This window comes from Phaethon aethereus (assembly GCF_964289735.1).
Source record: "Phaethon aethereus genome assembly, chromosome: 20".
Taxonomy (NCBI): domain Eukaryota; kingdom Metazoa; phylum Chordata; class Aves; order Phaethontiformes; family Phaethontidae; genus Phaethon; species Phaethon aethereus.
The window spans coordinates 11,238,124-11,264,461 of NC_138596.1; the positions used below are offsets into that span (position 1 = coordinate 11,238,124).

Genomic DNA, 26,338 nt, shown 5'->3' on the forward strand with positions numbered 1-26,338 from the left:
GTAGTCTCCTGATTTCTCTTCAGCCTACTCACTGAAATGCAACAGAATTCAATCCAAAATTTATTGGGGTAATTGATGCAAATTAGAAACCTGACTGCATAAATTGGAATGATGTGGAAAACATACAGCTAAGAAACCAGAAGAGCGACGACAAGAGCTTTTAGCGGTACACAGATGTTCCAGGCTAAATCCAAATGCCTACCAAGAGGCTCATGAGGAAGGAATCATTGTTTCCTGAGCAGCGGGAGTGCTCACCCTCCAGCTACCCCCTCCACCTACTTAACAGAACATATTGAACTATATGCAGATTCAGAAAACACAAGAAAGGGAGTTAAAAAAACTCCTGGAGAAAGGGAAAACTGCACCAATAGAAATGTTTGTTCTGCAGCTGTGCCAGGGTGCTTGAAGAAGGTGGCTCTCAGAATATATTAATGTCAGCTGCTAAGCAGTCTATCTAATATAAAAGACTGTTTTAATCACCCTCGAAAATATACTGTTGCTTCTGGTAAAAGCCCACAGAATAACCCGAGTGACGGTGCTCTGGGACTTGGAGAACATACTAAGCTGTGTTACCAGGTCAAAGTCAGGCTTTTCTTACAGGCTAATTCTAAACACAGACACTGAGAGCAAAAAGGAAGAAAACAGACACAGTGGGAGTGTTTTTATGCCACATGAAAAACAAACTGGAAGTAGTGAGGAAAATTAATAAGACTGTTTCTTTCACGTCAAGAAACGTTTAAATTCCCAACAACAAAATAGATGGACAAGATCTGGCCACGGTTAACTAGTTGTATGTGCTTGGCTACTGATGCTTGGTGGCAGGATCTCATTAACCAGTACTTTTGGCACCTGCTGGCATGTACTTTTTAAAAACAAACAAACAAACAAAACAACCAAAAAACCAACCAGCACTGCTTCATATCTTTCCTCTGTTGTTCTGTGTTCAAAGGAACAAGCAATTGTGCATTAAGGTGTGAAATCTAATGATAGGTTTCCCACCAATTTCTAGTCTCCTCCACCCAAAATCTTTCCCTGGGCTGAAAATATATCAAAGAACGGTACCTAATTAAAAACTAAAATAAAGGATAGCACTATTCCCCTTGCTTTCTTTCTCCCCCACCTCAACTAATCTAAATGAGAGGGATCAGATGACTGAAGCGATCCCAGATACATGTACATGGTACTACACCAATATTATTGGCTCAGCATCCTTAGTACGAAGAGCAAGTGTATGGAGAACAAACATTTTGAAGGTATAGGCTTTTGGCATTTTCAATTCTGTGGTTAGCTATGAGGAATGAGGAATGCAGATGAACATAAATATTAAGTTTTAAAAAATCTTTTCAACAGGGAAATGGGAAGAAAATTACCCCCCTTTTGCATTGTAAGTTAAAAAAATTAGAGAAGAGCAAACTGAAAAAAATGAGAAACCACAGTGTTTTGAAAGTACTTGGTGTAAAGTGCCAATAAAGGACAAAATGCTATAGAAAAAAATTGAGCTTTAACAACATCAGTGAAACTGAGCATGTCTGTGGTAGAGTTGCCATTCACTTGTAGCAATACCCGATCACCCACCTTTTCCTGCCTCACGCAGGAACGCACGCTTCTCTCTACAGCTAAAGGGCACTCTCAACACTGAGCAACAACTCAGCTGATAGTTGTTATGTCCCCCTTCCCTCCCCAGGAAATACCACAAATCTAACTGGAGCTGTCAGTCTATCAGTCGGACCTTGAAATTCCCTTTCTATGAAAAGTTTCCACTGTTTAAAAGCAAAAAAATTACAGGTGGAATACATGTTTTTCAAAAACTTTTAAAGATCACGAGTCATACAGTTATATACCCTTCTGTGATTTTTCAAAATAGCAGAAGATTCAAAAGCACCATACAGCACAGTCAATAAATGGACACAGTCAACTGAATGAACATGATATTTTGTATTCATAAGAACTGGAGAATTCTCATTACTTTAGATTTTGTTTCCATTTCAGCTCTTTAAAATTCTAATGCAACATTTGAGAAAGAAATAAACAACCAAGAATTAAAAGTAAATTAAACTTTTTATTTTAAATAATCTCAGGTCATTTCCCTTAAGCAGCGGACACCAATAAAGCAGAGAGCACAGAGCTGATTTCTCAGTCCTCCTAGGCAAAACTGACATATCTAAGTTCACATGGTTACAAAATAGATGGACTCTATTTTGAGAAATATATTTATGGCATTTTAATTGTTGCTAGATTGACTTATTCAAACAATTACAGTATGTGTAGCTACCTCTCCAATTAAAGCTCATCTCTGTCTAAAGTAATCAGTTCTTGTATTTGTAAGCACGCCATTACAATCTGCCTAATAATTACACATTTTAAAATCATACTTTTCACACACTAGCTGGCTTATTCGTTATATGGCCAGGGTGTTACGCCATGAAAGAATTCATTCAGTAGAGCTCAATGACTTGTGTCTTTATTTCCTTGGGTACGCCGCCCAAGCGTTTGCTTTTTGCACACCTCTGCTCCCAACTGCGGGATCTGGACTTAGGCCCTTTTAACATGTCTTTGTCAGAAAGTCGATGAATACCTAATCTTCAAACCCAGCGCAAAAGCCTCTTGTGGTCCACATCGCTGTCATGAAAACTCCAAGCAGCATGTACCTGAAGAAAAAGCTGGCAGCAGCAGCCTTCATGTGTTAATTACACATGCGAAGCCCATTATGCAGAGAAAGGGCACCTGCTGGCAGTGCAAATGAGTAGAACCTGCCCTTCCTGTGCAGCAAGTAAATTGAAGGTTCATTTCTACAGGAGATAATAGTTTTTAGATTCCGTTCCATGTATCCTCGACATACGCACATACTTAGCATTTAAATCATCTGCAGAGGAACAAGCTTCCTTTAAATCTGCATGTTTCAGTTCTGATAGTGATCCCGGCCGGTTCCTTACTCTTGCTTAAATGCAGAGAAAACATCACACAGAACACTATCACTCTTAAAAAAAAACACCAGCAAACCTCCACACTAAGAGCCACACTTAAAAAAAACTTACTGTGTCATACGACACCACACAAGTTTGGGTTTTTTCCAGGAAGGGCTTTTAAAAATGCGAGGGGGCACAGGGAGGCTGTTTCCGTGCTTTCAAACCATTCCCAGAAGTGCATTAAGCACCACACTCCCACAAACGTCGCTGCTACGCCGGGAGACCCAGACAGCCAGCCAGTAGACCTTGCCAGAAAAGACAAAGGCATTGAGTCCCTCGGCCTCTTCTGTGTCCTTCATCACTTCACTACGTGACCATGCAGCAGCGGGTCCACATTTTCCTTGTGCTTTCCTTTTTCTGCCAAGCTGGTAGAAGCCTCGTTACCCTTCGGTTACATCCTGCAGTTTAGCTCCAGCCAAGCTTTGGCCTTACTAATTCCATCCCTTTGACATTATATGAGGTTGCTCATGGGCTATGCCAAAATTTGTCGCATCATGATAATGAGTAAGTTTTTGAAAGGTTTATATTCATTCCCCTAAATAAAGGTAAACATAATGTTCTAAACACACACTGATAATAAAAGATCGCCACAGGAAAGTGAATACCTTTCCCCACCCCCAGTAGAAGTTCTGGGAAACTGAAAAATGAGAGTAGCTTCTCCACTGTATCCTCCACTATTGGAGTCTTAATTCAAATTTTAACATTTAAGACAGATATGCTGAAAACAGACTTTAATTATATGATATCAAAGTTGCAGCATTCCTTAGTAACCACTCATATCAGAGTATTTCAACATACTGATAGACAATTTTATCTTGCCATGAAAACAATTTTTTTTACTTACTAGGTTGGTTGCTTCCTTAATACGCCTATATATTTTTAGAGTAACAGTTGCATCATAAGAGGACTTAAGACTTACTATACAGGAATGTGAAAACTGTTGTGAATCTTAGTGATATATATACACATATATAACACAGATACATACACACACACACATATATATAGCCTTACCAACAGTAGTCCAATAGATGTGGGGGCAGAACAGGAATGTAAACATGCTGCCAGAACATCGGGTAGAGCATAGCTGCAGACCCATGAATGCAGGCAGTTAACTGCAAAAACACATATTAAAACAGGATCATAAATAAGACAAAACCCAAGCTTAAAAAGGTAAAGTTAGAAGAAAAAAAGTAGAGAATCAATTCTGCTTTCATATCAACATGCTGTATTACAAAATATACAGTGCTCTTGTTAAAAAAAAAAAAAGGTATTGGTGGATGAAGCATGACTGGTTTATGGTGGTTCTCATTCGGCTGACTTTGTAAACAGCTGAGAACATGATTTATTCAACGAACAAAACCTGAAAAGAACACCCAGCGTTCTATAAAGCAACAGAAACATGGAAATAAAAACACAAAAGGAACTAAAAAATAGTAAAGGCAAATCCTCTGATCCTGGTAATTACCATCTGTTATATATCATAAAACTGTACTGAAATAACACAAACTGAAAAAGTATTTGAGCTCAGGAAGATACAATGAGTGGCATAAGTTTCATATGATATATTCTTACGAAGCACAGTGATTAATTTTTTATTATTTAAAAGGGATTTCTGTCTAATTGCCCTTCACCAAATCATTTGATCCATTGAATGTCTCAGTTATATTTTTAAAAACTCATTCAGAATAGTTTTGATGTCAGCAGGTACTGAATGAAAAAGATCACAAATAGCAAACACAGGTGCCAGTCAAGCTGTGGGAAGAATTCTCAGAGAGCTTTGGAGGAAATTATGTCTCTCAATCCTATTTTAAATGATAATTAATAATTTGGAAAAGCAGATAAGCAGGACATTTATCACATACATTAAGGATCTTAAAATGGAGACAGTGGTAGTCCTCAATAACGAAATCTCAGCAAAAGCTACAGTCAAGAAGAGGATATGAACACACACACGAAAATAGAAAATAAATAAAGAAATCGGAACACTCATACAAATAGACACATACAAGGAAAAGACTAAGAGGTGACAGGCAATCACATCCACCCTGACAGTGTTTTGCAGTTTAGAGTGTCTTTTAAGCTCAAATGATACCCAGCACAAGTATTACAACGTGTTTCACGTGAGAGACACATTTTGAAAACAATACTCAACAAAAGCCTACCAGTTATTTGAAGGTACGATGAAATCAAGCATATAATGCTTGTCTGGACATAGGAAGGAGGAAGAACACTGCTTACGAATACGGAAAAGACAAATTCTGAAGGACTGAGTCCTTCTGGTGGACAGAAGTTATGTGAGATGAAATTAAGCAAAAACAAATCCCAATGTTAATCCTAATTCAGTTAGTGTAACATTAAAAAAAAAATTAAAAAATATGACCCTCATTATTAATTTCCATTAAGACAGACTACTGAATTATATACCTCTTCATAGGGAACCCACGACTCGTAAAGAACATGGTCTAGACGATCTAATACAGAGTCTCTTAAGGCTCCATGTCAGGGAAAATCAGCTACAAATCTGGCTGTAGTTTGGCTTATGTTCAATGCCAAAGCCTTTACGTAATTCCAATGCAGTTTTTGTAAGTAACGGAACCTGGTCTTCTGATTAAAATGCAGGTCATTAGGCAAGAAAGTGGAAGACAGGCACATATTTTATGTGCTATTTTTAAGCCTCTGAACAATACAGATCTGGATAAGCAATGAGAATGCACCATGGAACAGGGACTTTCGGGGAGAATTACTGTGCTTCTCTGCAGTGTGGTGCAGATAAGAACTACGGTGAGGTACGAGCTTTGCAAGCAGGTGTTTTTCAAAAGCAGAGAAGTGACTATAAAGATGAACCGAAATACACTTTGCAATTTACAGCTCAAAATAGACAGATTTTTTTTTTAAATCATTTACAACCCAAGACCCAGTATGTTGACAGGAGTTTAATGAAAAAAATTTCAGATAGAAAATCCTCAAGTTGAAAAGCCAGAATTTTAAGCTATACCTAGTACCTACTTGAGACACTGTTATTGTGGCTAAAATAGATTAATAATCTGTCTATTTAATAATGTTTCTGAGTTCAAATCAACCCCATCACCTAATCAAGAAAAAGCTAAGAAAACGAATGGCCTACTAAGCCACATCAAAAATCCCTTGTCTCCCAGTATTCTGCCCAACAGTGGTCCACACAAACTACTAAAACCGCTGACCAACACATTCATCAATAAAACTGGTATTTCACATTTTCTCAGTCCCCACCAGCTTGAAGCTCATACTTCATGTGCCAATGAATTCAAATAAATACACTGCAAAGTACTGCCCTGTCTCTTTATTTTAAGCCCGTTCCCTCACAGTTTTAATGTGTGCTCTGAGTTTTGAGCATTTTGAGACAATAAATCACCTCCTACTTATCTTCTACAGGCCACACATGATCTTCTATATTTCTGTCAAGTTCCCTACCTCCTTAGCACCTTTACCAGGCTGAGTGAAGAGCTCTCATCTACTCTGCTTTGCCTAATTGAGAGATTATTTTGTATATTTGCTTGTTCTTGTTATCCTTCTCCATACTTTTCAGAGTTTCACTTTATCACTTTTTTATTTGGAGTAGATAAGAACTCATGCAATATTCTCAATGTGGGCAAGCCATGAACATATCTAGTGGCATTATACCTTCTTTTTTGTTCTCTACTCCCTTCATAACACTTTCTTGGCTTCTAAGCCTTCAACTGAGTAGCGAGCTGGCATTTTCATAGATCAATCTCTCTTTTTTTTAAAAAAAAAAAACCTCCAGTATCTGTTTCTGAGTGGTAATAAAATTACTTCAGTTATTCAGACCATGATTGCGTACGTGGTTAGAAGCATTTTCTCATATAAGCATTATTTTGTATTTACCCATGCTGTGCAACAAAATAACTGCTACAACATTTTCTCCTCTTTTTAAAAATAGTTTTTCATGAGGACATTGAACAGATTCCAGAATAGAGCGCTGTTGGATTGCTTTGCAACTTCCAGGGTTAGGAAAACTGGAAATTTTTCTCACCCTTCTTCCTTCAACCTTTTAGACAGCTGTTTACCCTCAAGAGAATCAAACTCTCCTATGCCATGAAAATGTCTTTAATAGCTTTGAAGAATTCCACATTGTTCAATCTGTTCTAGATTTTTAAAGATTTTTAAGATTTGAGGCATGAATTTCTTTTGCAAAGGTCATATTTACTCTTCCTCATTAGCCTTTGTTTATGCATTCATTAATTCTAGTCCTCATTGCGACAGGTTTCAAGTTTTTTCACAGAAATATATCTCAAAGAACTGTAGTTTCCTTAAGGCAGAAATGCTCTCACACCCAACTTTCAACACCAAATACAAATTTCTGAAATCGGATCTTATTCTTTAGATTCGTAACTTCTTGTGTTTCTTCTTCCAGAATCTATTTTGATCTTACTTTCTTCAGACTTCAGCAGCTGCAGCTTGGTGTGCAGCAATGAAGTTTCTCTACACAGAACGTTGCTCACTTCAGTACAGTTGTCCCACTCACTAGGACTGCAAACAAAATCTGCTTGCATCCTTGGTCTCTGTTTTGTCTACTATATCCATCTCTTGGCCTACATTCTTTACCAATTGTCTACTATACTGAACCGCAGATAATTTCTTGAATTACTGACATTCATCTCCACAATAGTACCGTTTCATCCCTGTTCATCTTAACACCCACTTCAGCATCTCCACAATTTCATTAAACTCTTTTGTGAAATATTGATGAAATCTGGAGGCGCAGTCTTGTCTGACCCTCTTTTAATATCCCTTAGATTTTCACTTCTGTCGCCCATGAAAGCTACGCAGTCACTCCTCACCTTAGCACTGCTTGATTGGGCAAGTGTCATAACATGAGAGTCCACAAAGCTCAAAAGCATCCCAGTGCTGATAACGTGTTACCCTAAGTAAGACTATACAAGAATTTAAACTAGATTTGAACCACCGTCCTAAGGAAAGAGCATCTTTGGAAGCAGACAGGGCACAGCAAGTATCTGAACAAGTACCTGTTCAGTCTTTCTCAATAAGAAAGCTCTTTATTAGCAGGCGAACATTATTTTATGGTCTATACGGGATGGAAATATGAGTATGCTGGGACACTAATTAAAGCAAAAGTTAGAAGCTACAAAATCTTGAATTTATTCTATATTTATCACTCACAAAACATTAAAGATTCATCCCTATCCCATTATATTTCAACTTACCTTTATATTATTCCATCTTCTCTATTATGGAGAAGATGGTCCCCTCTCACAGATGAGACAAAAGGCATAGCCTAGTTCCAAAATATGCTGCAGAAAAAAAGGGTATGCTTTCCCACTGTAGTTTTTCCGCTATATTCTTAAATCCTTTATGTTTTCTGTTTCTGTTCTCCGAATCAAAAAGATGTCTGGAAAAAATACTATTTAGAAATTTAATTCTTACTTTAAAATTGCTTCTATGAGGATCAAATGGATTATTTCCTGGCATTATTATATAGCATGGTTGCCACTGTAGAGGAGTGAACTCAGTAATCCAAGGAGGCTCCTTCCAAGCCCCCCTCCCATTGGTTTTAAAACTCAGCAAGAAAAGATTAAACAGACATAATGGTCAACACTGCAGACATCTGAGCAGAACCTGTCACTTATTTTTGAGATGTACTCCCACCTTGCTATCTGGCATGAATTCAAATAACATACTGCCATGGGTAAGCACCAGTACTGTCCTTCAACTCTGCCAAGATAAGGGCTCATGAAAAAGAAATAGCATATTTGCTGGAGACCTCACCTGATTAGTGACTGCCATACAGAAAACAAGCACTTAATAATAAGGCAGCCTGAGAAATGCCCAACTGTCAAAACTATAGGAATCCAACATTTTGAAATAAGATTAGTTCCACTACCTCAGGTTCCTGCAGCTGTTGCTGGAGAATGTAAAAAGATAGCTAAGACAGACACTGATTCACTCACTCACTTTTTGCAGTTTTGTATTTAATACTCTAAAAGCCTTATTTGAGCAAATTAAATCAATGGGATTTTGTCACACATATAAAAATTATAAAGTGATGTTGAATTATAACAGGCCATTTTCCAGTGCTTTACTTTCTCTCTCCTGATGCATATACACTGCACAGTTCTGCAGATGCAGTACGTGGCTACAAACGTGCAATGGACACTCGAAAAAATGACCGCCTTCTGAGTGTTTGTACGATCATTTTTTCTGCATTACTCAGGGCTAAAAACAAAGTAGGAAGCTTAAGACTGAGCTTCATAAGAATTAAGCAGTGAAAGCAGGGCTGTGGCAAAGGCTGTGTATGAAGATCGAGACCTGTACTGGCAGAAGGTTACAAGGATAGCACCAGAGCTCTTGGGCAGGAAGAGCTTGTACATTTAAAACAGTAGTTGTAAGACTGCTGTAGAACAAGAACTGTGCAAGCTCTTAGCTATGTTGCATCACAAGGACATTTGGTGAATGTTATTAATCATACGTTGTCTTCTCCTAAGGACCACTGTTTCCTTATCCTCAGAGCCCCGAGGCATGTCAGAAACCAGCCAGGGAATAAGAGGCTGTGCATCAGAGCCTTCCATGACATGGAAAAAGTGACACGGCAAGCTCTCAATTCCCAGGAACAAAAGCATATCCATGTCAGAATGGCATTTTTCCTTTGTACTAACACTCAAAAAATAACAGAAAAATTACGTAAAGAAATCCAACTCAGTATGATGGAGCCAAACAGAAACATCACAGAAATTCACAGGTTTAAGTCTTTTAAGAGTCACCAGGCTTCATGTACGCCACCTTTTTATATAGAGACAACGTGCTGCTGCCCTTACCACAAGTAGTTAACATACCTTGCTGAGGCAGGGCTGCATGGGCAAGTTAGGATGGAAGAGAGGATACTGGATGCAAGAAAAGCTCTTGTTTCATTTTTGCAACAGCATGCTCCCACCAGCAGGTCATCTTTTGCCAAGCACAGTTCATTTTGGTTTGTACCCGGCTTTTCATGAGCAGTTAGGTCACAGAATACGTAAAGAAATTTAACATTAATAATTGCTTTAGCATTTTGAGAAATTATTTGAGTTTCCTTTTGTAGGACAAAAAGAAAAAAAATCCAAGAAAACAGCAATAATTCTTCCATAAGTTCAGTACATATGGTTTATCAAATAGCTACGAAACGCAGCCTCATTCAGTTACCTCTAAATCCTATTCAACTTAACTATATTACGGATATTTCAAAACAAAATTTGAATTTGATATGATGTATGATGGCACAGAATTCATTCTGCCTTAAAACATTTTCCATCCAGGACTGTTTAATTTTCTCTCTCTTACCTGATATTAAATTCAAGCCTTAAGTATGAAGTGTGCCATGTCTCTCTGAGTTAAAAGAAATTAACTGCAAATAGGTCCCCTCCACTTTTTTGTTAAAAACCTAAAAAGTAAAAACAAAGAAACCAATCCCCCTCACCATCACGCCACCCTCACTTTACTTTGAGAATTCTCAGTTTGGTACGTTTCCAGTTACAAGGTCTTGGCTTCCGCTGAGCACAGTTTGAAATAAAATAATGCAGCTTGTTCCTACTGCTGGAACATGCAGAGCAGAGCGTGCAGGCAAGGAATCACTGGCTCTGGCCCAACGCTTCAAACCTGTCTTACACTGTCACTCCAATCTTGGAGCAGTTTATATATAAAGTTGTAAGATAAGAACACACAGTATGAATACCCCTCCCTACTGAAGAACCAGACATGCTTTTATCTTGGACAGAGGCAAAAGAAAGAGAAATAGCAGAAAGATAGGAAAGAAAACACAAACCTACTTGTGAAATGGCTCATTAAGGAAGGCAAAGTGACAGGTAAGTAATTCTTCTTCCCAGGGTCTGTCACAAAGGGAGAGATTAAACCAACCAACCAGCCCCACAAACTTTGAAATGCTTTGGATAGCCATTCTCTTCTTTCCTCCTCTCTGATAGTTTACTATTCTTTTCATTCCCTAGGTTCCTGAAATAAACACCTCTCCTCTTCATTTTATTCAACTACCAGACCTGGATGTATGTTTGCTTATTTTAGTAGGGAGGACATAGAACACTTGGCAGATATAAAAGTTAAGATTTCACAAGTTTTCTACATTATTAAACTTAATAATACTTAAATTCTTTTGGTTTCCAAGTGTGGGATTGATTGTAAACATGTAATAAGTATTAGAAGATCCAAGATTCTAACTCTCTGAGTTTCACTTACCTTTCAAAACGATATTGCAATAGTTATTGTGAGAGTAAGTATGAAGTCTTAATTGCTTTCATTTTTCTGCCCTGTATCGACAGACCGTTCTTACATGATTTTATGTATATAATTTCAGACTTCCATAGTATTTACAATTGCATTAAGCAGTTTTAATCTCAAGCACAAAGTAGGTCATGGTCCTACAGTAAGAGATTACTTAATACCATACAAAATGGAAAGGGAAGCTTGTATTTTAGAAAGGATCGCTCAAGTACTTAGTCCATAGCACCAGAAAGCAAAATTAGTTAAACCATCTTACACTCGTCATTCATAAAGAAAAGCAATCAATACCCATTTACAGAGCAAACAGAATGAAAACTTAACATTTTCTTTTATAAAGAAAAATCATAGTCTTATTGACTGATAAACCTTGAAATGCATAACAGAAAACTTTGAACTACATCAAGCTGCGTGCTTGTTTTGATGTTCAGTCATTTTTAGAAGAGAATACAGTATTCAGTAGCTTTCATCTCTCAGACCCTTGATGGAGCCTAAGTAGCATTAAGACTACATGTTATCAAACAAAACTGCAAAAATGTGGATTGTCAATGTATTTTAGCCCACTCCGGTCCATCCAGAGAAGGTCACTGGAACATCTATTTAACAGTACCATTTATCTATTTTTTTTTCCTGTCAAGTAAATTATGAAAAAGGGACTTCACTATGGAATAAATGTTTGTATATTTACGTACCAAACAACCCCAAGAATTCCTGTATCGAAAAAAACCTTTTTCATTTGAACATTAGAAGCCAACAGAAGTTCAGTAAAATCATCACATAGTACTACAGAATTGAGTTGAGGTTGCATAGCTGAGGTGGGAAGGGGGACCTAAAGATCATCAGATCACTTCCTATATATGACTGTCATTTTAAAAATAGTCCTGTGAATAGAAGAAATTATTCTGCATTTTACTTACAGTGCTCAGCTTACTACAACAAATGAGGATGCGGCGTTCATACAGCATACTGGCATAGAGATGCAGCATGTTGTTGACATCAACTGCTACAAAATACTCTGTCAGATTTCTCTGGGAAGAGAGAAAATAATTTTTGATTCATGACATTACATAAACAAGTGTCCTTAACAAAAACAGTAAGATTTCATCCCCCTATTGTACTATATCCAGTATATGGCTTACCCAAAGAAAGCAGCACGTCATTATATGTCAGAGCATTTTTTTAATTGCAATATCTTTCCCCTAATTTTTGGGGAGCTAGATCTTGGAATAAAAAAATTGCTGATGTTTCACATACAGCTTCTTAAATACAAGATACTTCTCTGAGAAAAAATACATTCCGTCGCTTTTACGGAAACTGATAAAGTACCAAAAAAAAAAAAAAAAAAAAAAAAAAAATCTCACAACCCAACAATAAAACCAGCTTTCTTAGAGGACCATTCCAATATGACAAATTCAAATGTAAGCTTAGTCTATGCTAGAAGAATTCTGATAACTGTAATTACACATGGACATTTAACACACATGCTAAAAAACAGTCACACAGGTTGTGTGAACGTCTTGTCTGAACTTCGTGCACTCTGACAAACGTTTGCCCTTGGTGGAAGAGAGAAAGCACTTCCTTGCAGGGCTGGGGAAGCTGAGGAAGGAGACAGAGAATTCCCTCTCTCTGAAAAGTTCAGTGGATGCCCATCTCTGATGAAGAGGCAGGATTCAAACATCCAATTTTACATAAGCGATCAGTATGTTTTTACAGTATAAAGAAAATTAATTACAGTAGAAGAATATTTGTAAGCAAAGCACATTGCAATCTGCCTTTAAAGTATACATAGAAAAACAAAGACACAAGCAAGTAATGCCACCGAAACTTTACATATACACTTCCCAGGCAACACAGCTTTCTTCCATGCTTTTGCTGCTCAGAATATTAAAAAGTACCTATGTAAAAACTACTGTAAATAACTGAAATTCAAAAAAGAAAACAGAGCAGGCTTCACAAGAGGTTATGGCCACATCATCCCATCAGCCAGCAACATTTTCCATTCCCGATTACCAATGTAATTGCCCTGTGCACATGCTACAGTGGCATGAATCATGTCTCATTTACTAAATAATTAAGATGTCTTCTAATAAACAGTGGAATGTGATCCTAAGATATTTACTTTCAAAACTAGAAAGCCACCATGTAGGGTAACTTCCTCAAAAGGTATTATGTGCTCCTAGAATGAGAGGCTTTTACAGTGCAAGGCAAACAAAAAAGGGTTTTTGTTTGTAGATGATATTTTAACTTCTTAAAACACAGAAATTTAAAAAGAGAAGGGGGCTGGTGGAAGAAAAGGTAATACGCCCAAAAACACTGAATTAAGGGATTTGTTTCCAAATAACTTCTTACAGATATGAAAGGCTTTCTATATGATAAAGACAGTCTTATACAAAAAGCACATGTGAGAGCAAAACTAGATTAGTCATGAATTCAAGTGCAATCTTAATCATCGTTAAATAAAAAAGTGCAGAAAAGCAAAAAGCAAATATGATTTAGAAACTTAAAGAAGCTCAACAAAGCCTATTAGCACTTTTGACAGATCCAAAGATAACTAAAACCACCAATACTTGGCCTGAGAAGTCTGCCAAGATGCTTCATACTGTGCAAAAATATGTTCCACAGCTTGCCATCCAAACACAAAGAACTAAAGAAAAATTAAGCATTGTATTTGGAAGACTTTTGTACCAGCAAGTAGAAAGATAAAAACTACGCTCATTACGGTTAGCTTCAAACACGTTAATCTAAAACAATCATTCAGGTCTTTGTTACAGAAAAGCTATAGCCGCAGACAGGTAGATTCAAAGAAAAAAAAAGCTAACACATTTTGCCAAAAACCTATTAAACTATCATGTACTTTTTCTGTATTTCTCATCCCATCTGTGCTGATTAGCATGATATTTTTGTCTAAACATAAGCTGTCTTCTCTACAGCTCTTCTTCCCCCTCTCACTCATCTTTCCACGACGCCAAAACACAGCGCATGACGACACAATTACTGCGAATAGTGTGAATTAAAAAGAATTTTTAAGTAGCACTGAACTCCCTTTGATGCCACCCAAATTAGGAGCATAGCAAAAGGATCACATAATCCCTACGTTCTGCCTGAAGACGTAGATATGCACGTGCACGGATGTGTTTATAAGGCACCAGTATCCACTACTGAGAGGATGATAGACATGGGGACTCGATTTGCAATTATTCTTTGATTAAGTTTATTGTAGTGAAATACTGGCTTTGACACACAAACGTACCTTCAGATGGAAAGATTTATAAGGTTTTAGTCTTCTCTGCTCTCAGAAATTTGCCAATGACACCTGCGAAGCATGTGGGCTGTATGGTAATGTATTGATACTAAGGAAATTCACGTGTTAGCTCTAAGTTTTATTTATAAGAAAGCTGTCATCTTTGATGATGAAATTGGGACTTACACACGTATTTTGAAAGACATGTCTCGTAAGTGACAAAACCATGAATGAGTTAAATAAATACAAATGAAAGCGTTCCAATTTGCAGTATAATTGTTGTGTATTTTGTTTCCTAGGGTTTAAACCTTTCTTTGGAGAGTAAAAAGTGGGATTTTCAAAATAAAATAGAGGAACAGGTATCCCCACTCCTCTCAAAACTCACTAAGTGTCCTGTGAAATTCCCTCATGCTCCTTTGAAAGTTCATTCTGACATCAATCATCTATTTGATCGTTTGCTATCTAGTATCAGTAAATGCACAAACACACTGACTTTTGAGATAAAAAAAAAAAAACCACGTACTTCTCTTCCTCCATCATCTAATGAATTTTTTACTGAATGAACAAACCTATGAGCTCTCTCCTCTGCAACGAGTAAAGCTCATAGTCTGCTCTTGAACAGCGTCATTTATAAGACTTCAGTACATTTCCTGTTAGAACAGGACAGTAGAATTGAGTCAGGTTTCCTTCTCCGTCCTGCTATTCAAAATCCCTCATCTTATTTAGAAGTTTGCTTACTTTGAAATATCACACATTCAAAATCTAACATGGGTTTGTAGTATTTGCAGGTATTTCCTGCAATGAACCCAATGTCGTCCTGAAGCCACAGTGCATTTACAAATCTTTCATATAACTTACATCTTTTCAAAAGTGAATGCTTAGCTGTTACCTAAACGTGTCCATGCGAAAAGTTTTCCTGATTCATTAAACATACTGATCTGAGACAAAGTCAGATAATTCCAAGAAGTTTGTTAACATTCCAGATAGAGTTCTGTGCAGCTCTCCATTAATCACTAAATACAACTTCAAAGTTTGGCACCACTAAAACTTTTGCTAATACGCATTTTAAAATGTAATAATTGATAAGATATGTAGAATTTTGAATAAATCGGGCCAATTGATTAAAACCCATGAAGATTTATGCTCATTTAATGTCCTTGTACTATTCCCTAATATGTTCCAATTCTACATGAAAGTTGCATTAACAGATAAAATCCTCATAAAAAATTACACAACACTCATTAGAAACAAAATTAACAAAAGAAATGCCTGAGGAACGGAAAACAGTCAACTGTAACAACAGCTAGACCACTGGATTTGATTTTTAATTTTTTTCTTTCTTACAACGAGCCCTAAGCTTTTTTAATCGGGAGGTGTATATATAGAGAGGCATACAGATTTGTTCACGGAATTAAATGTTCTTCCACTTCTGTTCCCCGAGGTGCCCTGGTTCACCCCAGACACTGCAAAGAGTCCATCCTTCACAGTGACATCACTGCACAGGATACCTACATCGAAACCGTCACATTCCCTCTGAGGCACATCAGCACCACTCAATGATTCACAGAGGATGCTTTTTAGCATCACCCGGCACTCCCCCCGTGAAGGCTGAGCGTTCAGCTTTCAAAGGGCTTCCAACTCTTTCTGGCCCAAGGCCTCTGCTTTTAAAACAGCCTTTGATTCATGAGCATTCATCATCTGTCCTGCTCAAATGTTTTGGGAAGCTGACTCAGACTTTTGAATATAAAGTGAACATCACCAGCAGACATAACCAGAGCACAGATACAGCGCTACTTCCCGAAGCCGTCACCGGGGGCTGTTACGAAGCTGCTCCGTGTCGGGTAAGCAGGCCCAGGCAGATGATCTACTTCTAATCCCTGCCACTGGATTCTTACCATTACTAGCTCATTTCTGGTCTCCAATTTACCAGCCTGTAAAATGGAAATAAACTTCCTTCCTTGCTATCCAGGTGATTTGAGACTTATCAGACTGAAATTGTTAAAGTTTGAGATGATTAGCATAAAAGAGATTAACATAAAATACAAACCCTATGAACAAGGAACTTCATGTCTGGATTAGGACAGGATTTGATAGCTGGCTTAGATTCACGTATCATATTTCTACAAAAATAAAGGACCTTAGAGGAAAAAGCACATCTGTTAAATTTACTGACAGGACGTGTGTCAGTATGAAGTCTACAGCACAGAAAAGCTCGCAACTATGTTTTGAAACAGAAACAAAAAGTCCCAAATGTTATCTGCTATAGAAATCATCCACAAACGAGATTAAATGCCGTGATGATTCCCTTTTCTTTCTTTCTTTCATGCCATAAATTGAGGTATATGGTGCTGAGGCACCGCAAAACGTTCAAGAAAAAACTGAGATGTCAGGCTTAGAAATTTGGCTAAGAGACATAGCAGGAGCATGTTAAAGAGTATTGAAGAGAAGCAAATGCCAGCATTGTCTTCCCACAGACCTCTCATCTGGCTAGAAAGCTGAGGCATGCTGAAACCCATACAAGACAACTTCCTGAGGCTTAAAAAGTCTCTGAAACAGTGTTCCTAAGGAAACAGGTATGCTTGACATTTTCAGAAAGCCATCTAACAAACGGAGCGTCTCTTCTGTCACTCTTTCAGAAAGGTCTCACTGCACGATTAGCAGATGTGCTTTTTTCTACTCAGATCATTAGTACTTTATCCTCAATACATTTCAGTTTTTGATCACAAATGCAGATTGTCAACTCTTGAATGTTATTGTGTAAGTATGATACAGAAGGAAGATGTTACCACAAAGGAAGGAGTGACCACCTAAGCAACTACGGTTAATAATAGACCTTTAAAGCAAAGAGCCTAGATGTTCATCTGGATCAATACAAAATGGTTTAGGTAAGGATATGTGATATCTGAATTCTGACAGCATTGTAAAGAACAAGGCAGGTTAATACCACAGTGGTATTTGATCTTTCTTAAGTACTAGCAATATGGATGTTGGAAACATTGAACTCTTCCACTGAAGATACTGACTACCAAGATTACGTCCTTGGCTTGACTCTAAGTAGCCATAAGACTTTAATAAACAAAAACAATATCTTGTATTGAAACATTTTTTCAAATAAAATTAATTTCAAACCAGTATGTTATCTCTCCAGCAGGTCCCAACAATTTCTTCCTAAGTTTAGTTTTTAGTTTCAGTTTCATGTTGTACTCAAAGTCTCATACCTCCAGAAAACTATGTAAACAGTGTGAGGTCAGCAAGGGGAGAATGAAATGTCATTCTGGATGCAGAAGAAAAAAAATTGCTTCTTTAGCTGCAAAATTATTAAATTTCTTTTAAAGTAAACTTTCTTTTCTTTTAAAACAGCAGTTCTTTGAAACTTTATGAGAAGAAAACAGACCCTGTTAGCTACAAAGGTGAAATACCTCAACAGATTTTTGTCGTCTTTTTGATATAAATTAAAGTCTTGGCAAAGTGGATGAAATTCCTTTCTGTCATAATCCTGCATTTTTATGTAGAGGATGACTCTTGTAGTACTCCTTCAAACGGTAATCACAAAACTGCCTTAAGATTACTTTCAAGAATCTTCCATAGGCTTATTGCAGTGAGCAAATTTTCACACAAATAAACTCCATCATTGTTCTCCGAAATGCCACCGTACCGTTACATACAGTTACCATATCACTGTTCTTTCCCAATTTTGAGTAGACTGAAACTATAGATGTGTATTTTAAATTACTCACTTCTTAGTCCTAAGAAATCATGGAATGTTAGCAGTAAGCAATAATAGAGTGGTGATAATAATGTTTTATATTTTTAAAATAAATATCTTGACTTACAGCTTAAGATAATTATGCTGTCAATTTCCTGTTCGTTTGGTATCTTTTCTTAATTAAAATGGCAAACATTAAATTCTGTTATGTTGTACGTCAAAAAGTCTGTTACTCATGTACTTCTGCAGTTAGCAACACAATGTTTTCTGCCCAGTACTACTTACAGTTTGAACACTTAAAGTTTACTTCAACTTCTAGCGATATTTTACAGAATATAATCTATTACCAGGCCAAACAGAGGTAACAATTGTTATCTATTTTGTGGCTGACATGAAACAGAAATGGTAAAGTGCACTGTCCTCTACAGTACTCACATTTTCAGGTATACTGGGAAGCTCTCTGATGTCAGGCACAGTAAAGTAAGAGTGCTAAAAAAAGAGAAAATATTGATTATTGCAATAATGTAAAAAGGAATCTAAATCTATTGCTTGGTATTACTAAAAGAAATAATAGTAGTTGATCACCTAAGCAAAAAAGACAGAATTTTTGTTACCAACTACCAATATGACTTCTTTGTCATGGATTTCCAGAGCTGGATTCTCAGATCACACATGTAATATGAAATGCACTAAGAGAGGATGTATCAAATCCTTCTGAAAAGTTATATTACATTTTTTTTGTTCTTCAGAGACGCTGATACAGACAGACTCACACAATGTATGACATATGCCAAGGAAACTCCAAGGCAGTCTATAATTCAAGCCATCTTTCCGCAGCGCGCTGCAGGTTGCATGAGGGACTACAGGAAACAGCAGCAAGCAGGTCCTTTTCTGACTTACAGCATCAGTCTTTCATTCAAGACAACGGTGAAGTTATGGAAATTTACTGAGAAATGCTTCCTAAAGTTTTATGCCTACTTACCTGAAGAATATTACTGCAGTTCTAGGTCACTTTTATACGCCTTAAAAAACACATTTTGAAAGACTATATTGGTCTCGCAATGTCATAGTCCATTATATTGTTACATTTGCATAATTGTCCGCATTCCAAGAGCCCAAGTTCACTCTGGTTCCTCTGACTATGCATGACTTGCATGATTCTTGGCCAGGGCTTTGGGAAAGGCAAGGAGAGAATGCGACTAAACTGCTTTTGTAAATTGATGTTGTATACTATTTGTATTATTTTTAAGATGTCCACAATTTGTCTTAGGGCTACTTATTAATTACTTGCTGAAGCTTTAAATGCTGTTATATTCTTGGCATAGTTCCACAACTGGCACAACGTTCTTGTATGTATATCTCAGACATTTCAGTGCTTCATGAACAGTCCATAACCCAAAATAGCAAGTGGGTTTAACAGCTACGCTGAATATAGACATTAAGTGTATAAACACAAATTTTTGCTTTTTGATATATCATTATTTTAGTTTGGTTGAAAAGATGCAATGCAAAGATACAGGAATAGTATACGCAACTATATCACATATAGGAACCTCACCCCGACACCAAAGTAGGCTTGTAAACAGCCAAAATAAAATGCATGAAGACACCACAGCTAACAGTCCCTGGGCTGCTTTTTGATATCCTTTCTTGCTTCACCGCCCATGAAATGTCTGAGACAAGGGGACACCGGCAGTATTCCTTGAAACCACTGGTATGAAAAAACTGAAATATCCCAAGTGATCATTGCCTTTCAAGACAGCTCGTCCCCTTAAACGGAAACGCAGTTCATAAAACAGCTAGCCTCAAAAGGACTGGGACATTTCTACTGCCAGCTGGTGACCTAGCAAGGCCAAACAACTGTTACCTGTCGACTGACATTACAGGGTGACGTGATGAGAGTAAGCTGCTTGTTGCCAAAAAGTACTTAAGAAGGAGGAGTAAGGGAAATGAGAGGGAGAAGAGAACTGTGGCCGCACACTTCACTAGTTTTGATGTGAACTTTAAATAACTAATTGGCAACCGCAGCAATGTGCATCTTAAGTATTGTTTCACTACAGCCTGGAACACAAGGTTGTTCTGCAAAAATTAATTTGAAGACAAAAACCCCGAAAGACTAAATTCAAACTACAATCCCTATCAACAAAATTCCATATCTATTCTTTCAGTGTTCTTTGATTGATTTTCTCACAAATATAGAAATGAAATAAATTCTTTTTTGTCTGAGCCTTTTTCTTGGGGGGAGGAAGAGGATAAGGAATCAGAAAATGTGATAAAGAGTTAATACTCAAAACGCTGCTATGACAGGTACGTCACTGTTTGCTTTCCAGTCTTGTCCCCCTTGCATACTTGCAAGGTCTAGGAGTTCTGCAGAAGTGTGGACAACAAATGTCATGTTGCTGCTCTGTGACCTCTTGCAGGTCACAGATGATACGGTGAGAAACTTCCATGGGGAATACACACAATCTTCCCCCAACCAAAGAACAGCATTTCAAAGACATTTGAGATTAAGGAAAGGGAAGCAAAGGGCCCCAAATGTGAAAAGGGGAATTTCACAGCTCTGTGTCCTCACAGGAAAACAACATCTGTGTACCAAGTTCCAAAAAGGAGAATTGCTTTTGACATTCCTCTATTATGACATGTAATGAAAATTAAACACCTTAGTTTACATCTCTCCACTCCACTTACCACTCCAAGATGAACAGAGGTTCCTGGCTCAGGGATGGTAAGTTTATGAAGTGTTTCTAGGAGCTCACTCCTTTGACTATCCTGAAATAAGAAGGAGAAGTGAAAAAAAAATGGAATACGAAGCAGGCATTGCTATAACAAACTAAACTCCAAGACAGAAAGGCAATGTTTGTGGAACCGGGGGCTTAGAGAACTTGCAAGTATAAAGAAAAATGTGCAAATAGATTTATACAGTAGACTATGAACAGAAATGAATGTAGTTTCCTCTGACAGCTGGGCTTTATAACATGATTTTTTTTAGAATACATTTTTTTTTCATATTTATTTCTACATATTTCTACAACCTAATGAGTCACCAACCAATGCACTACATTGTTACCCAGCTCGGAGCAAGCCTTCTTTATAACAACTCACTACCTGAGGGTAAAGCCAATTTAATCCATCTAGATGAAGATGTGACCCCAAGTGTTTCTATCTCAAACGCGAATGATTCTGACAAATGCAAAATACAATTATTATCACAAAGTGGTAATCAATCAAAGCAGCAACCTAACTGGGAAGATTATACATGTAATATTTTAAATAAATGAAACTAGGCTAGGTGTTGCAATCATGTATTTGATTTCTCTGTATCATGAATTATCATTTCTAAACATAGAAGCAAATTTTAATGGCTTCGTTCATTTTTTCACTGTTTCAAGAACTGAATTTTACTTTGTTTTGCTTTAAAAGCAAAACAGCATCTGAGGGGCTTAGGCTAGATGATGCTACATGGGTAAGCATTTTGCATAAGTAAGCTTAGTTCTACACTTACTTTACTTGACAAGTAAACTTGGATAAGACATCTGTCAAAGATTTATGAAACACTGCAATATGGGAATTGCATGGATGCGCTGAACACAGTTCAGGTAATCAAAAGGCTGCGCAGTATGGGTAACTGCAGGGAAACCATTAACTTGTGTTGGGTCCACAGTCACGTTCTTGGACTTTATCTTTTCCCAAAAATAATGTAAAAGCATATTAATTTTTCAAAGGCACTCACCAAGCTCGGCTGAATATCACCTTATATATTATCGCATTATACAGATTAATAGTTCACACGGTCATCTCTGATATAAGCACTTCTTAAAACACCTTGTTTTCATCCTCTCTCCCTCATTTGATATTGGGGCAGGGAAAAGAAGGGTTAGTACTTTAGAATAATACCTGTCCTTTTGCTGAATAATCTGCCAAGACATTGAGCAGCTTATAAAAGACTTCAAACCACGGGAGGTAACTAAAAAAAAGAAGGAAAAAGCATACATTTAACTTGCTAAATCTCAGTTAATAAATCCAAGATTGCTGGTCGTTACTGTATAGATACATCCCAACAATGGCCCCCACGGGACGTGACCCTTTATAAGTATCTGACAGGAAAGCCACATCGGACCTTCCATTTGAAGGAGAAGACTGCCAGAAGGTTGAAGCATCCCTCCCCTCTGCGGACCAAGCTCCGGTGTTCACCCTTCCCTGCGCTTCCAGCCACCTGCGGGCACTGAACTCCACGCGTGGCACCAGGCGCAATCAAGCGCGGGCATCGGGCAGGGCAGCCTGGAGCCCCCAGCCCTGCGCGGAACAAACATACGACCCAGTGGAAGTTTTTAACCTGTAAGATGAACGTACTCTAACTTATCCACGTTCACGTATGGCGGAACGTTTTTGATCGTAATTATTTCCCAAAGTTTTTCTTTTACACCTAGTCTTCTGTACAGCTGCCGAGGGTCCTAGCAAACTGTGGACAGACAGTTATTTTGGTTTTGAATCCTGATACAACTGGATTTTTTAAATTGCATAACCAGTATCTCCATTTTTAACTGTTGTCAAATCTGACTCCATACCCTCTATCGTTGTATTTAGCCCAGCCCTTAGTTAGGTCAAACAGAAACTTTACCTTAAGTAAATTTGCAGTCAACTTACAAAAGTAATAAAGAAACAAAAGACAAACGTGCAGAAAAGTCACATCTTTTTCATTTACATTACACTTCCATTCCATCAAATAAGACAGACAGCTGTTACTTTTCACTACCATACACTTTGGTATGATTTTGTGCCCTATTTTCACGGCAGAGTTCTTTATTTCAATTCCTCTGGAATTTCCTCTCAGCTGCACATAGGAAAGCACGTTCGTGTGACGCACAAACTGATTCTTCCTTTAATCACAGATGCCTTCTGAAGCAAATGGATTCTATTTTGATATAGTTAGACAGGATTTAAAGTTTTTATAAAATATGACTACGTCCTGACAACTATAAAGAATTGAGTGCCCCATGGTTCCTGACTGTACAGCTTTTAGTAATAAATGAAGTGAGAAGCTATATATGAGACAGATAAAGCGAATGGCACTCCATCATTAACATTTGTTTGAAGCCCACAAGTGCTACTGTAAAATGTAAGTAGCTTATCAAAATACACCGATAAGCAACTTAACATTTCATGTTATATGACAGTATTATCATTTAAATTAATATGCTCTAAGCATCTTTACAAACTATGTACTAGAATAGAGCAGACAGACAATTACCACTTTAAACAGCATTTAAGTTTGGCATTATAGTGTAAACAATCAAGAAGGATTAGTTAAAAGATAAGTTTCTTTCTTTCTGTTTAGTTAAATAAACTTCAGCAGAGTTAAAAGCCATTACAAGAGTAACAAGAAATCCTCTCAAAACATATCTGCTAAGTAGAGATTAAGAACCTGGTAAACAAATCCTTGCAAGGCATCTATCAAAAGAGTTTGAAAAGACAGAAAACCAAGGCGGCAGAAAGCTCCCTGACAGAATGAACCCAAAACTTATTTCAGGAAGGTACAATTAAAGTTCTATTTAGTTGCTCAGGGACCTTGCTGGGAAACTACATTTACAGATTTAAAATGAGACTCTTAAGATATTATCGTGTTTATAATGTATGTGTCAGTACAAAAGCAATAAACAAAAGCAAGTTACCTCAGCTTCTAGTTTGCCAGAGCCACACTTCATTTAGAGCCCCGACGCCTGTGGCTGAGGACACACCGGGTTCTCGGCACGTTCGCAGCAAGCAGTGCATGTACCCAACAGGGACAACGCTGGGCTCGGAAACCAAGGTCAGGTTGTGTTCTTTCTTCAGAGATTTACTTATCTGTCCTGCCGGGGGCCTGTTCGTTCACAGCTAAACCTTGCCTCACTATAGATTCAAGGGAGTTTTCTTTATTACTGCGATACACCAAACATGACAAATCTGTAGGTTCTATCCGTGAGAATGCTCCATCCAAATCCAATTTTAATTCTTTCACTCAACATCTAGAAAATAGCTTCTACGGTCTAATAAAAATAGCCCAGATAAAGTCTCATATTCACACAATGTCCAAACATCAGCAAACTCTCCATACAACAAAAGGGAAGGTATAGCCCGATTTCCATTATCTTTGCTCACTCCTCGCTGGCCTTCCCTTTTCTCTTCACTAGTATCTTACAATGGCTTCGTTACTTTTCTTCAACATGCCTTTGTTTAACGCTAACTCTTCCTTATTTTAACCCAGGATTTCCAAATAATGGTTTAGCACCTCAGCATAACCACTTATTTTTCTTATTTTAGTAATAACTTTCCATTTTGAGGAGAGAAGCTTCACGGTTTTGAAGCTGAGGAAATAAGCTGATATTTGAAGCAGACCTCAAGAGAATACAATACACGGGGATTTGCGTAGCTCTTGCTCAAGAGCGGTGCAAGACAACATGAAACAAACCAACCAACCCGCCACAAAACTGTGTCAATTATGTAGATAACCTCATCTCGATTTTCACCTCCCTCCTTTATCACTACAGGACTCAGGATCTCCTTCATCCAGAAAGCTCTGGACACGTTAGAAAACTAATTTATCCTGCCATCTTCAATACTTTTACTTCATCACTTATTCCATGTGTTTACTACTCAAGAGTGAAACAGTTCTGCTTTTATTAGACCAACTGGTGACCAGCTAAAGTGAGGGTGGGGGGAGAAATATAGTTATCTGAATTTGTTTCTAGATCTCTGTCAAAAGAAAGAGACAAAAGGTGTGGATTTTTTCTTACAAGAAACAAATCCTTGCGGCAGCCTTTAAACAACCCTCCAAAGAAACAGAGGTTGAATTTATAACCAAAAACTTTCTGTACCACATGGAACTTAAGTAGCACAACTGGTAGCACGACTGAAGATTTATGGCTTATGACTCGCTCATATTTAATTTGTAACCAAACACTTCCCCTTCCTCTTAGCTACCTTAGAACTTTTGATTAACTCTTGTTTTCACAGGTCATAGGTTAAACAAAGGAAGGGAAGCGCTCCGGAGTGAAATTGCCCAGAGCACCACAGCATGCGAGCGCACGCACTGCGCGCACACACACATCCCCCTTCAAGCAACATCAAAAAAGCGACAGACTAGAGATTCTTCAAGGGAGTTGAAGTTCAAAGACTCCAATAAGCATAAATCAGATTGTGGTTGAAGAGTAAACAAAAATAAAAGGGCAATCTGAATTTTTTTTTTTTTTTAATTTTACACCCGTCTTCAGCTTCCTCACATATATACACACACATAGCGCGACATATTTGCCACAAATCATGAGAATTAAATCGAAGCCTAATCAAATTAGGCTTCTTCAAGCTGAGAGGTCGGTTAAGCGCTCTGCCTTGCCCCCCCTCTGAAGCTCCAGAGCACAAGGCAGCCTCAGCGCTGGAGACAGGCCAGCCTGACGGGAAACAAACACGGGCACAGGAAAACTGCTTATTATGGTACATAAGGTCTGCACAAACTCTACTGCACAAGTTGCACAGTACCGTATTCAGTAACTCATATGTCATCACCTTTTTAGTGCACTCCTTGAAAGTACAAAACATCATTAGTTACATGTGTCATAGCAATTAGGGTCAGTCAAAACCTTAAGACAACAGCGCTGCATTGCAGCTTGTAAATACAAATGTTTCCAAAAGGTAGTGTTTAAAGAAGAGTGGTGCAAAAACAACTGACGAGCCAGGCTGAGACAACCGGAAAGATATAAAAAGAAGCACACTAGCATGATAAGAAAGCCCAGCAAGCCGCGGGGTTGGGTGTTGCGGTTACCGGAGGTGCACCTTTACTGGAGCGGACGCGCAGCGAGCAGAGCCTGTTGTACTCTGACCCGCAGCGAGCTGAAAAGGACGCGGGAGGCAGAAGGATGCAGAAGGATGCAGATGGCCGGTGCACGGCAGCTGCGAAAGGTACAACCCGCCAGCCAGCGCTGCTCTCGCAAGTCCAATCTGTACTTCAAAAGCTACATTCAACAGAAAATGTCATCACCCAGTATTAGCTGCTACACAGATGAAAATGCTGTACTGCAGTCAATTTAACTTCGAATTTTTCAACATATTAATCCACTCGTGCGCTTTAACATATGAAAGGAAAAAACTACTCTATCAGAGCAGCGCATGTGA

General features: G+C 37.9%; 1 protein-coding gene across 6 annotated transcripts in view; it reads right to left on the minus strand.

The window, feature by feature from the left end:
- DENND1A (DENN domain containing 1A) overlaps positions 1 to 26,338 on the minus strand; it is a gene marked incomplete at both ends in the record, with an annotated part of 216,449 nt that overhangs the window by 102,724 nt on the left and 87,387 nt on the right. For 4 of the 6 annotated variants that reach the window (XM_082009028.1, XM_082009025.1, XM_082009027.1 and 1 more), the window contains 5 exons: positions 3,981 to 4,081; positions 12,164 to 12,274; positions 18,629 to 18,682; positions 20,882 to 20,962; positions 22,088 to 22,157. The exons of 1 other annotated variant lie outside the window; for it this stretch is intronic. In XM_082009028.1, the coding sequence (XP_081865154.1) occupies positions 3,981 to 4,081; positions 12,164 to 12,274; positions 18,629 to 18,682; positions 20,882 to 20,962; positions 22,088 to 22,157 (417 nt within the window). The remainder of the gene's footprint in view (positions 1 to 3,980; positions 4,082 to 12,163; positions 12,275 to 18,628; positions 18,683 to 20,881; positions 20,963 to 22,087; positions 22,158 to 26,338) is intronic. One more of the 6 variants, XM_082009029.1, reaches the window with a different exon arrangement.